This window comes from Sardina pilchardus, chromosome 1 (genome assembly GCF_963854185.1).
Source record: "Sardina pilchardus chromosome 1, fSarPil1.1, whole genome shotgun sequence".
NCBI classification, from domain to species: domain Eukaryota; kingdom Metazoa; phylum Chordata; class Actinopteri; order Clupeiformes; family Clupeidae; genus Sardina; species Sardina pilchardus.
In genome coordinates this window covers 25,607,335-25,619,736 of record NC_084994.1, presented here as the reverse complement: position 1 = coordinate 25,619,736, position 12,402 = coordinate 25,607,335, and the positions used below count along the sequence as shown (strand labels likewise).

The following is a 12,402-nucleotide window of genomic DNA, read 5'->3' as shown; positions in this document are numbered from 1 at the left end:
ACCACCCTAAAACACACACACACACACACACACACACACACACACTAATATCCTAAACAGTTCATGACACAATGCATATTTCCATACTGGATCATTTTGTCAATATGGACATTCATGACATTCATTTCCCCCCCAACATCTTGCAGGGCTAGGATGGCCTGACCAAGTATCCAGTTTGTAGCAGGCCCATAATCTGGACCCCACAATGACTGCTGCGCTGAACGAAGTGCTGAGGCAGACTCTGGACAACCTCTCGGGGGGCGATTTTAAGAGGTTTAAGCGCCACCTTCGAGATGAGTACCGAATGCCATGGGGAAAGCTGGAGAAGGCCGACACAGATGATGTCATGGACTTGATGGTGCAGGTGTACAGCATGGAGGCTGGGGGCGTCATGTTGACCATCTTGCAGAAGATGAACCACAACCAGCTGGCCATGGACTTGGAGAGGGATCTGGCAAAATGTGAGTGTGGAGTTAAGTCTCTAATGATGGAAATGCATGTGGAAAAAATGAAAAAGAATGAATTATGATGAAAATAATGAATGAGTTATCTCTACTTACTTCCTGTCGGACTCTTTCTATTACATTTTGTCCTATTCCTATTTATTCTCTCAATCATCTCTTCTCTCGAGAACCTTGGCCCCAGCTGTGGCGCAACTGGCTGGGGCACCTGCAACGTAGCCTACACCAGCGACCCCGGTTCAATACCCACTCGAGTCCGCTTTCCACCAAAAGCGAACTTGGTGTTGAACTGGTGCTGTTCGAAAGTCTTAGAACCGTGGTGATCCCGCATGACCCTGATGAAGGCGTAAGCCGAAACGTCGGAACAATAAAAAATCTTTAAGTTCCGAGTGTGCCACGACACTTTTGTTTATAGTTAACCTGTACCGCTGTGAGCACCTCACAAGGTGTGCGTTTACTCATTCGAACGGATCCCGCATTTCCACCAGTTCAGTTGTCCCATAAAAACGGCAGAAACTAGCTGTTTAAAATGCTAGTCAACGTCTGCAGTGTAATGCTAGTTGAATCGTTTTGTTTACTCAAGGCAACAGTTGATATGGACAGAAAACTCATGCGTTTAGCCTTCTTCCCTCTGAAAGACGCAATGACACGCCCACTCCGGTTCGCAGGAAAAAACAACTATTTTTTGGTTCAACTTCCGAACCAAGGTGCCCCGTTCCGAACCTTCTTTTGTTTGGTGGAAACTTAACGAACGGTTCAAATGTTGGTTCGCGAACGGGAGCCGGTTCTCTGTCGGTGGAAAAGGGCTATTAGTGGTCCTTTCCGGATCCTCTCTCTCACTTCTTGTCATTCTAAACTGTCAAAAGAAAATCATCTCTTCTCTCGGTCTTCTGTCTTATCGGTCATTTTCCCGCTCTCTGTTTTTTACCCTCCTGCTTCATCTCTCTCTCTCTCTCTCTCTCTCTCTCTCTCTCAGGTGGAGGCCAGCAGTGTTCCACAAGTCTGGCTGGAGGGGGTGGAAGGATGAACCTGCCTGGAGCACCTGCACCACAGCAAGGTAAAGAACCACTTTCATTTCACCAGTGATATATTAAGCAAGTCTCTGATAATGCACCTGTTGCTTATGGGAAGAATAAAATTCATTCATTTTTTTCTGCTGTCTTTTTCCCTCCCACTTTCACATTTTTCACCATATACCCTCCTGCCTTCTCTCTCTCTCCTCAGCTGGAGACCAGCAGTGTTCTGTAGGGGGTGGAAACATGATGCAACATGCGGTTGGAGGGATCAACATGAACATGTCTGGATCACCTGTGTCACAGCAAGGTCACACACACACACACACACACACTTTGGTGAATGCATGATACAACAAGCGGTTGGTTACGTAGTGGATAAGAAACTGGGCTTGCGTGCAGTTGCCTGAAAGTTGTTGGTTTAATTCCCGACTTCCACCGTTGTGTCCTTGAGCAAGGCACTGAACCCCAAGTTGCTCTAGAGACAACGTAATCCTAGCTACTAGTAGCTTGATCTGTGTAGGTGGGTAATTCATATACAGTGGGGAGAACATGTATTTGATACCATGCTAAAGTTGCCTAAAATGAGGAATATAAAATCATCATTTGACGATTGATCTTACTCAGTGCTTGAAGTGGGAAAAAATAAGTGCAGGAACTCTAATTTTCCGACATTTGACATTTGTGCGGTGAAAAAAAAAATCAAGTCTTTAGGATGTGTTGGTTGAAAAACTTGTTTTATTTAATAATTTTTTCAAGCACTAACCTATAGGCATAGGTTACTTTTTTCTTAACAAATGGATATGGAAAACCATTAAAACAACACAAACCAGACCAGTGCAGTATAGCCACTTGTAGGTCTAACAATAGACTGGGCTAAGGGCCCTTAGAACCAGAAACCTTTGGGCTAAAGGCCCAGATGAAGAAAACTGTGAAATAGGCTGTAGGCCTACTTGTTACATTGATTTAATTAACAATAACAGGCCAAGAACAGAGATTAGGTAAAAAGTCAGAACAGGGTAAGTGTGACTGTAAGTGTTCTTTCTATTGCTATTTTGGGTCCTGAAATGGAATTTCAAGCATCTGCCATGGCTATGTAACAAACAGGGGTCTGAATACAACTTCTGATATGAAAAAGAAATTATTTTGAAGTGGGGGATATGGAGAGGTATGAAAAAATGCAGAAATTTGATGTGATTTCCAAAAAGGATTTCTCGTGATTATAGCTAATTACACAGAGGCATTATATACGCCGTTGGAATCAGTAGGATCTCCTGTTTATTTTGATATGTAGTTTGCCATAGGGCAGTAACGAAATCGTCAGATATTTCACAGAGAAGAATGGGTATGACGCAGAACTGAATGTGCCATTCATTTTTGTAGGTAACTGTAATTTTCATCGCTAATTATCTCGCGAACCGTTCATCATAGAAACTAGCGGCTAGTACCATTGGAAAGGTCAGGTTCTGCAGTTTCATATGATATGCAAGTTATTTCAGTGCGACTTTCTCGCGCAGCAATATGACCGAGAAGAATGGGTGCGGCCGCGGCTGCATGGTGCGTCTTGAAGAGGGCAGAGAGGGTCTGCCGGCGGCCCGATGGTAATCTTCTCGCGGCCGGGTAGATTGAGAAACACTGTGATAGGGCACTGTTGTGGCTCGTGGGTAATGTAGTCTTTCATCGGTCTTGTGATATTGTTTATTTTCGGGCCACTGTGACTGTCACTGCGTCGGATCAGTTTCAGTAAGTACCGGAACGCTGAAAAAAGTGGCGGAACCCAAAAGACGAAAATACAGAAGTTCCGGAACTGCGTTCCGCTGCGTTCCGGCCCACTTCAAGCACTGATCTTACTGCCTTAATTCAAAAATTGAGTAAAAATCACACCGATAAGGACACCAATTTTCTTTAACACATACAGTAGGGTTAACATAGGGGCAGACAAATTTTTATTTTTAAAGGCCAGCTATTTCATGGATCCAGGATATTATACATCCTGATAAAGTTCCCTTGGCCGTTGGAATTAAAATAGCTCCACATCATCACATATCCTTCACCATAGCTAGAGATTGGCATGGTGCTTTTTCCAGTAGGCCTATTAGCCTGTTTGATGCTCATCTGATGCTCATTGAGCTCAATGCAAATCAAACAGGCTAACTGGAAAAAACAAAGCACCTGTCTGTCGGCCACTGTAATTTTATCCTGCAGCAGAATACGATAACAGCAGCACAAACAGATAGACAGACATACCCCGATAAAAATATAACCTCATTGGCGGAGGTAATAAATGAACAATCAATGTCTATTTCTTTGCATTGATGTGGTACTTTAGAGTTGCCTTGCTGCAGACATTGCAGAGGACTTTATTTTATTTTACACTTTATTTTTTATCAACACCATTAGGCTTTTTTTACAGTAAATGATCCAATCAATCATCTAGGCAGCACATCCTCTTCTCTCTCCTTCATTTTACAGTCGAATGGTTACTGACTAGAATGGCTCCAGGTCAAAGGTCATACGGAATCGTTATTTATTTTTATTTTTTTAATCAGTTGTTTTTTTCTCAAATTAATGAATCAAAATGAATCAGTTATTGTGACAGCCCTACATGAAACCTGAAGCTGTTCCTGTAGTTGTACTTGTGCAACTGGGAAGCAAAGGGCCTTGACTAATTTGCGGGCCAAAACCCAATAGTGCGAGTAAAGGGCATATAGACCTCTGAAGTTCGCCTACAAAAAGGATCCAAAGCTGCCATCTTTGCCCATATAAGGAGATCCGGGAGTTAATTGAAGCTAACTGCCTATGGCAAGTTGCATGGTAAGTTAGCTCTGGGGTAGCAAAGATCAAAGTGTGCCGTCTTCACCTACCGAAGATCACAGTGTCCACTAGACGGCAGTGGACAAAACTGTGTAGTGAAAAACGTCTGCATTTCCAATGTTATCATCCCTGTGAGAGTTTAACAGGTGCGATAATTGAAAATCACCATGTTATTTTCCCATAGAAAAAATCTCAAGATACCGGATCTCCTTATTTGGGCAAAGATGGAGGCTTTTTTGTAGGCGAACTTCAGAGGTCTATACCCCTCTCATAGGTACATCATACCTGCATGTCAGGTCATCATAGTTATTTCCAGGGCTGTGGGAGGGGCCACGAGGAGTGAAAGTGGAGGGCTGTAGTAGCACATCCAGCTGCTGAGGGCTCAGAATATAACTTAAACGAACGGCAATATCATGCACTTTTTAAATTCATATCAGTAATCAAAACATTACTAAGAAACTGCTGCATTTGTAACCAGAACCAAACTGCATTTGCTACTGCACTTATAACATTACAGGATATGTTGTTTTTGTTGTCTTTAGGTTATGGTGCAGCAAAATCCATACTGAAGCAGAAGCTCAAAATCCACTTAAGAACAAAGTTTTCAGCTGTACATCAAGACCATGAAGTTAAAAATCTCGACGATATCTATACTGACCTTTACATTGTTGAGGGCTGCACAGGTGGGGTCAACAGTACACACGAAGTGTCGACAATTAACATGAAACAAATTGGGAGAGGATCAAGCTTTGACAAGCATGTTCAGTGGGAAAACATGTTCACTGACAGGCAGATCACAAAAGTCTTGACTTTGGGAATTGCTGGTGTGGGAAAAACAGTTGCAGTGCAGAAGTTTGTCATGGATTGGACTGAAGGAAAAACAAATAGAGACATTGACTTTGTTTTTGTTCTTTTGTTTCGAGAGCTGAACTTATTGAAAAAACCCTACACATTTCTTGAACTCCTCCTTGAATTCTACACTGAACTCAAAGATTTGAGAGATTTACCTCAATTCACTGAATGCAACATCATTTTGGTCCTTGATGGTCTGGACGAAAGCAGGCTCACACTAACATTTGAAAAGTGCATTAGTGAACTTGATGAAAAGTCTTCTGTGGACGTTCTTATGACAAGTCTCATTAAGGGCAAGCTACTGAACTCTGCACACATCTGGGTTACAACCAGACCAGCAGCGGCCAGTCTGATCCCAGATGAGTGCTTCAACTTGGTGACAGAGGTGCGAGGATTCAATGATGACCAGAAAGATCAATTCTTTCAGAAGAACATAAACAATCCTGAGAAAGCTGATGAACTCATTACTCATGTCAAGAAGAATAGAAGCCTCCACATCATGTGTCACATACCAGTATTCTGCCGGATAATAGCCAGTGTGGTAGATGCCATACTGGGGGATCAGAGCAAAGAAGAACAAGCCACAACTTTGACAGAAACATACACACAGTATTGTGTGTCTCAGATGAAACGAATGAATGCAAAGCACTTGGACAAGAAAAAGGCGATGAGTGAAAAGAAAAAAGGGATGCTCCTTGTTAAGCTTGGGAAACTGGCATTCAACAATCTGGAGAAAGGCAATCTGATATTCTATCAGAAAGACTTTCAAGATTGTGGTATTGATGTCAAGTCTGGATCATTACAGGCTGGAGTTTGCACAGAGATTTTCAAAGAGGAGTATGCTGTAGCTGAAGAGAAAATATTCAGCTTTGTGCACCTAAGTGTACAGGAATTCTTGGCAGCTCTTTATGTTCTTCACAAAAATTCTACTTGCTATTTGAGAAATCGCATCCCTGAGGCATGGAGGAAGACACACCAGTGGGGACATTCACCCTCAAGGTTTGACATTTACCAGTTTGCTGTGGACAAGGCCCTGCAGAGCCAGAATGGACATTTGGATCTTTTTGTGCGCTTCCTCCTTGGCCTTGCACCAATGTTAGAGCCTCAGATCAGGTTCCCCCTGAATAAGCTGCTGCCACAGTTAGCAATCAGAGAAACAAGCATCAAGAACACAGTTCAATACATCAAAGAAGTGATCAAGAGAGACTACCCACCAGAACGGACCATCAACCTCTTACACTGTTTGAATGAGCTTGGGGACAACTCACTGGTTGAGGAGATCCACAGGTAATGAATATGGCCCCTTTTCATGGTGTTGAAGGGAAATTAGTGGAACTGGCTACATCAGGTGTGAATGATTATGCTCTGCGATGTAAATGCTTCAGGCTACTTCAGGCTACTTCAGGCTACTAGGATTAATGCATAGAGCTGGAAGTGCTCAGTTGAATAAAACGGAAACCCGTAGTATGGATGAGTTTTTAAAAGTCAGTGGAAATGTCAATAGTAAGTACATAAGTACATATTGTAATACGTTTCAATAACGTATCTTGGTACTGTAGATGGTTCCTTGTACAATGTACAGCAATATTTTTCCGATGATCTATTCAGTATCCTATGACTATGAATGACTGATTTAGGAAGTCTATGGTACCAACTTAATTTCTCAGAATATGTTTCAGTACTGAATAGTACATTTGCTTGTATTGATGTTACAGAAAGAAAAAAACCTACTGCTGATTAATGTTATTTGTATTGCTTTAATACTTTTGTTAAGGAAGTAAAGATAGATGATAGATAGATAGATACTTTATTGATCCCCAAGGGGAAATTCAAGGTCCCAGCAGCTTAAGACACCACACACAACATACAATACAATGTGAACAGGAAAATACAAAGCAAATCAACAAATCAACATGACTAAAGGAGCAGTAAAATAATATGCTGTATTACTATACAGCATAGTATTACTATGCAATGCTGTCGTAAGCTAGCAATAAGTATTAAGAAGATTACGAATGTTGTTTACCTATGTATAATTGGCATGTTGTCTTAAATTCTACCCAGGTACATAAATTCAGCAGATGAGAATACGAATCTGACTCCAGCCCAGTGTTCAGCTCTGGCTTATATGCTGCTGATGTCAACTACAGACATGGAAGAGTTTGATCTGAAGAAATATCTGAAATCAGAGGAAGGGCTCCACAGAATGCTTCCTGTAGTGAAGGTTTCAAAGAGAGTTTGGTGGGTAAAGCCTTGTTAACCACAATGATAATGTAGGTGTAGGATCTGACCAATTGGCTGAGATTTCTTAACCTGACTCTCGCCAGATCCTGTAGTTCGCTGTCTGCTTCACACAAGGATCTGGGACTTCTCGATAGGAGATGTATTTATGAAGGCGGGTCCTTGTAAAACATCCTTGCATGTGATTTGATAAACCACTTGCCTGTTATCTTGAATGACGTGCTAGGCTTCTTCAAGCTCTTGCCAAACCCGGTCGGAAGAAGAGTAAAAACATCCTTGCCACCAACAAATGTCTTCAAAACCATTCTCTGTTAATCTTTTAAAGAATGAATACTCGATAGATTCGACAAAACGGTTGAAATAGCAGAATCAATGTCAGCACAAGACTCCTCGCTGCGTGCCGCCATTGTTGTTTGAATCAAACACTCGCTTCGGTGCTCCTGAAGTTCTGAGTGTGCCACGACACTTCTGTTCATGTTTTTTCCAGTTTGCCTATTAGCTGGTTTGATTTGCATTGCGTATTGCAATGAGCATCAAACAGGCTAATAGGCTAACTGGAAAAAACACCATGCCAATCTCTAGCTATGGTGACCTTATGGTATCCTTAGCGGTTTGATTTTCACTAATTTTTTTTAATTAAGGCATTACACTCAATTGTCAAAAGATGATTTTATATTCCTCTTTTTAGTCAACTTTAGCATGGGCTCAAATACTTATTCTCCCCGCTGTATATGAATGAAATTATTAGAATTACAATAATATACCAGCGAGACAGCTGGACCAACAGAGTCAACTCTGAAGAAAGCTGTAAAATAATAATAATAATAATAATAATAATAATAATAATAACAATAAAGGGACCCCTGCATTATCTGTCTTTACATTTTTTTTTTGTTTGTTTGCTTTTTTAACAGGCTGAATCAGTGTCACCTCTCTAAAGCAAGCGGCATAGTGTTAGCATCAGTGCTGCAAAGTACACCTTCCCATCTGAGAGAGCTGGACATGAGTGACAATGACCTGCAGGATGAAGGAGTGGAGCTGCTCTGTGTGGGACTAAGAGATCCACAGTGCAAGCTGGAGATACTGAGGTCAGTTGCCACAGCCCTACAGTCAGCATATTCTTAAAGGGATCACGCATAAAGTCCTACTGAAATTTAATCTTGAAATAAAATTCAACTAAGTGACAGTGACACTAAAGGCCATACTGTTTCTGTCATGCTGTCATGTACAGTAATTAGTGGGCTTGCTGCAAGGCACTCTTTGCCCACTTTTTAAAGATGCCTCTTCTCCTAGAGTGTTTGAGCTGTCGACGCAGTTCAAACACTAAAAAATCAGGCCCGATCCGGTGTAGGTTGCTTGTTAATGTCGGATGGCTGCCAGTTGTCGTTTTTCCGGTATTCCTGTTTTTAGACCCTTGTAGTTCCGCCATGCTCCACCAGAGGCGTTTCCCCATTGAAAATAATGGGGAACTGTTCAGGCGTTTACATCACTGCCCCCTGGTGAGCAAGCCCACTCTTGCAGCTCCTCCACGGAGATGCACATTTCTAGTTGTTTGTTGTTGCTACAAATCATCTAGTAGATGACCAGCAATTCTGTGCATAGGGCTTAAAGTATTGAATGTGCTCGGAGCAGGAACAGATAATGCACATCCTCAGTGATGTCATTTTGACTATTAACTTCCTTTTTGCGACTTATAGTCCAGTTGCAGCTTTTATATTAATTCACAGTAAATGTGTAATGTCCATGAAGCTTCACTTTATAAGGAGAAGATCAAATCCACCCCAGGAGGAAGTACACAGAGACACAGGGGCGCCAATGAGTGGGTGGGTGTTTAGGACGATTCCAAGGGCCCAGCAATGACAGAGAGCCTCATCCTCAATAATACTATATATTATTGGAGGGACCCCGAATGTCTGTCCGTCATAGGGCATACAGTGGGGAGAACATGTATTTGATACCATGCTAAAGTTGCCTAAAAAGAGGAATGTAAAATCATCATTTGACAATTGATCTTAATGCCTTAATTCAAAAAATGAGTAAAAATCAAACTGTTAAGGACACCAATTTTCTTTGTGATTGAATAATGTATCGTAAATAAATAAATACAAAATACATGTTCTCTCCACTGTACATTCTCTAGCAGCGTACCTGCAGACACATATTGTAAGTAAGCATTGAGAGTCCAACTTTGTGACAGCACCACCATCTTGCATTGCACCCAAAAAAATTCTACTCTCTAAAATGTCCTCATATTTTAATAATGTTCTTCTCCTAACCATGACCAATCTGTCACAAACAGTGGTCATTTTTTATCTATGTTATACACATCCAAAAAAGCCACAATAAACAATAATGAGAAAAAAAAATTATAAACAAGAAAATAACATTTACCCATAATCCCTATACAGGGAATGGTAATCTGAACTCAAAATAGTACATTTTACAGGCTTGAAAATTCCAGTAACTTGAAATAAAAAATAAAACTTTGTTGGCAGAACTTGAAAAATGTGTTAAGCATCTTAATAATTAGTTCTTCAAAATGTAAAATATTAACTTGATGCCTTCAACTATTCGGACCATAATTTACCATTTTAAGTTTAGCCCAGTTAACTTGAATATTTGAGTTCTTCACTGTCAACTTGAAAAGTTACTGAAATTGGTTGACTTTAATTTCAACCAACTTGGAAACCAAGTGAAAAGAAACAACTTGAAAAAACAATGAAATTGGTTGTCTTCTTTTTGTAAGTAAATTCAGATTATTGTTTTTTTGACAAATTGAAATTACTAAAAAAAAACGAGTGAAATAGACATTCTCTCCCAAGTAAAATCAGACAATTTTATATGCTGTGTTAACTCATGAAACTAAGTAGACATACAGTACATTTAGGCCTACTTATTCTAATTAATTGAAATAACTTAAGGAAAGACTTTGGGATTCTTACACTGATACAGATAATTAAATAATTAAAGTTGAGTCAGGTCAACTTAATTTTACAAATTTGCAAAATGAAATTTTGCAAAAAAAAGTTGGATTGACAGGTGTTTTTTTCTAGTATGTCTTTCTAGACCATGTCTTTCTGTTTTTTGTTGTTGTTGCTGTTGTTGTTATATTTACTTGCATTCCTTAGTAGCTAATCAAAAGGCAAGTTCTATTTTTTACAGTGTGTGGATCAAGCCATACAGCTGGCCTGCATTCTCACAAGCATGACTAATGCTGGCTAGAGCATATCACTCTCCTTTCAGACTGTTTTAATCTCTGTTGTGTGAATTCACTATATGTTTTATCATCAGATTATACAACAGGTCTCATTCCATTACAGTTCATCATCTGTTTTTGTGAACAAGTCAAGGTGACACTGTAGATCCTGAGTGTTTTTGTAACCTGTGTTAACACTTCAGATACAAGCACAGCATGATGATCAGGTTCAAAAGAGAGAAGAATTATGTGAAAAAGTGTATAAATGTGTAGCCTAAATGGAACTACTGAATACTATCACATGTCAACTGTTTGTTTTAAATAGGCTGAATCAGTGCCACCTCTCTAAAACAAGCTGTAAAAACATGGCATCGGTGCTACAAAGGAAACATTCCCATCTGAGAGAGCTGGACATGAGTGACAATGACCTGCAGGATGAAGGAGTGGAGCTGCTCTGTGTGGGACTAAGAGATCCACAGTGCAAGCTGGAGACACTGAGGTCAGTTATGAGCCATATACGATATGATAGATTTAATAGCAGTGTAAAACACAGACGGAACAAAAACAGAAAAGAGGCACAGAGAATGCTGCATTAGTTGTGTTTATGTACAGATGTATGCTGCTTTGTATAAGTGAAGTTTACACGAGAGTACAAATGTTGAATTCAAATGGTTTCTTCACAATTAATGAGTTGAACATTTTTGTCATGTAAAAGCCCTGTTCATGTTCTTGTCTCTCTCTACTGTCTTGTCTGATAAAAGGCATAAATAGTCCCCCACCCCTAATCCCCAAAAAAGAGTCACTCCTGTTCGTCAGGGAGAACCCACAAGTTGCCGTTGTTGTGTACTATTCAGCCAACACCACCCCATCTGTCATGAATCAGCAGCTCTTGTTAAATGATTAGGTCTGGAAACCCCCTACATGTTACAGCTATGTATGTTGCACATGTTGGTAGTCCACTGCCATGGTCTGCTTTGCTGTCTGCTTGTGTCCTACTGTCTTATGTTGCTTTTGTCCTGTACAGTCCTGTACCTTGCCTTGCTGCTTGTGTGTTGATGCTGCTGCTCCCTGCCTGTTGCTGTGTTTTGCTTCATGTTGTTGTCTTGTCTCATGTTGTGCTTTGCTTTATGTTGTTGTCTTGTATTGTTGATGGTGGCACTGAGTTTCCCCTTTAGGGAATTATTAAAGTTAATCCTATCCCATCCCATCCCATCCTATCCTATCCTATCCTACAGGACTGATCTTAAGGAATGCTGTGAATTTTCACCACTCTCTCTGTGCATGTGTCTTTCAGACTCTCTAATGCTGGTGTCTCAGATAAAGGATTATTTTGTCTGGCTGTCATTCTGATGTTAAACCCCTGTATGAAAGACCTGGATGTAAGCCGCAATCAACCTGGGGAATCAGCACAGGAGCTGTTATCTGCTACACTAAAGGATCGCCAACGCGAGATTTCAGAGCTTCGGTATGTACTGAAAATAAACCAAAACCTCTTGGATTCCTGGGGTTAGTTGGTAGCCTGGCCACACCACCAATTTCCTTTCAAGGAGATGCTAGTCTGAAATGCCATAGTTTACAGTAATTTCTTGTGTATTAGCCACATTGTGTTTAAGCCGCAAGACAGTGTTTTATGCAAGTTAAAAGAAACAAAACCATGTTAATACCATATTAGCTGCCCCTGTGTATTAACCTCATATAGCAAGCTGAAGAAATTTAGCAAGATCAATATTATAAGCCACGGCTGATATTTGGAAAATTATGGTACTAACGTTTCCATCCGTCAGCAAATTACTTGTCCATCAGTGATGAGATGGGATGAAGCTGT

At 40.6% G+C, this 12,402-nt stretch overlaps 2 protein-coding genes across 2 annotated transcripts; both read left to right on the top strand.

Moving 5' to 3' along the window:
• Nucleotides 1-205: 205 nt before the first annotated feature.
• On the top strand, nucleotides 206-8,708 carry LOC134077541 (NACHT, LRR and PYD domains-containing protein 12-like). Its single transcript, XM_062533212.1, has 5 exons — nucleotides 206-461; nucleotides 4,831-6,427; nucleotides 7,205-7,381; nucleotides 8,296-8,469; nucleotides 8,675-8,708. Exons 1-5 carry the CDS (start codon nucleotides 206-208, stop codon nucleotides 8,706-8,708), a joined length of 2,238 nt encoding a protein of 745 aa, XP_062389196.1.
• A 2,234-nt stretch (nucleotides 8,709-10,942) lies between these two features.
• LOC134077532 (ribonuclease inhibitor-like) lies at nucleotides 10,943-12,322 on the top strand. Its single transcript, XM_062533199.1, has 3 exons — nucleotides 10,943-11,076; nucleotides 11,872-12,042; nucleotides 12,277-12,322. The coding sequence occupies exons 1-3, from the start codon at nucleotides 10,943-10,945 to the stop codon at nucleotides 12,320-12,322; spliced, it is 351 nt and encodes a 116-aa protein (XP_062389183.1).
• The last annotated feature ends 80 nt before the right edge of the window (nucleotides 12,323-12,402 follow it).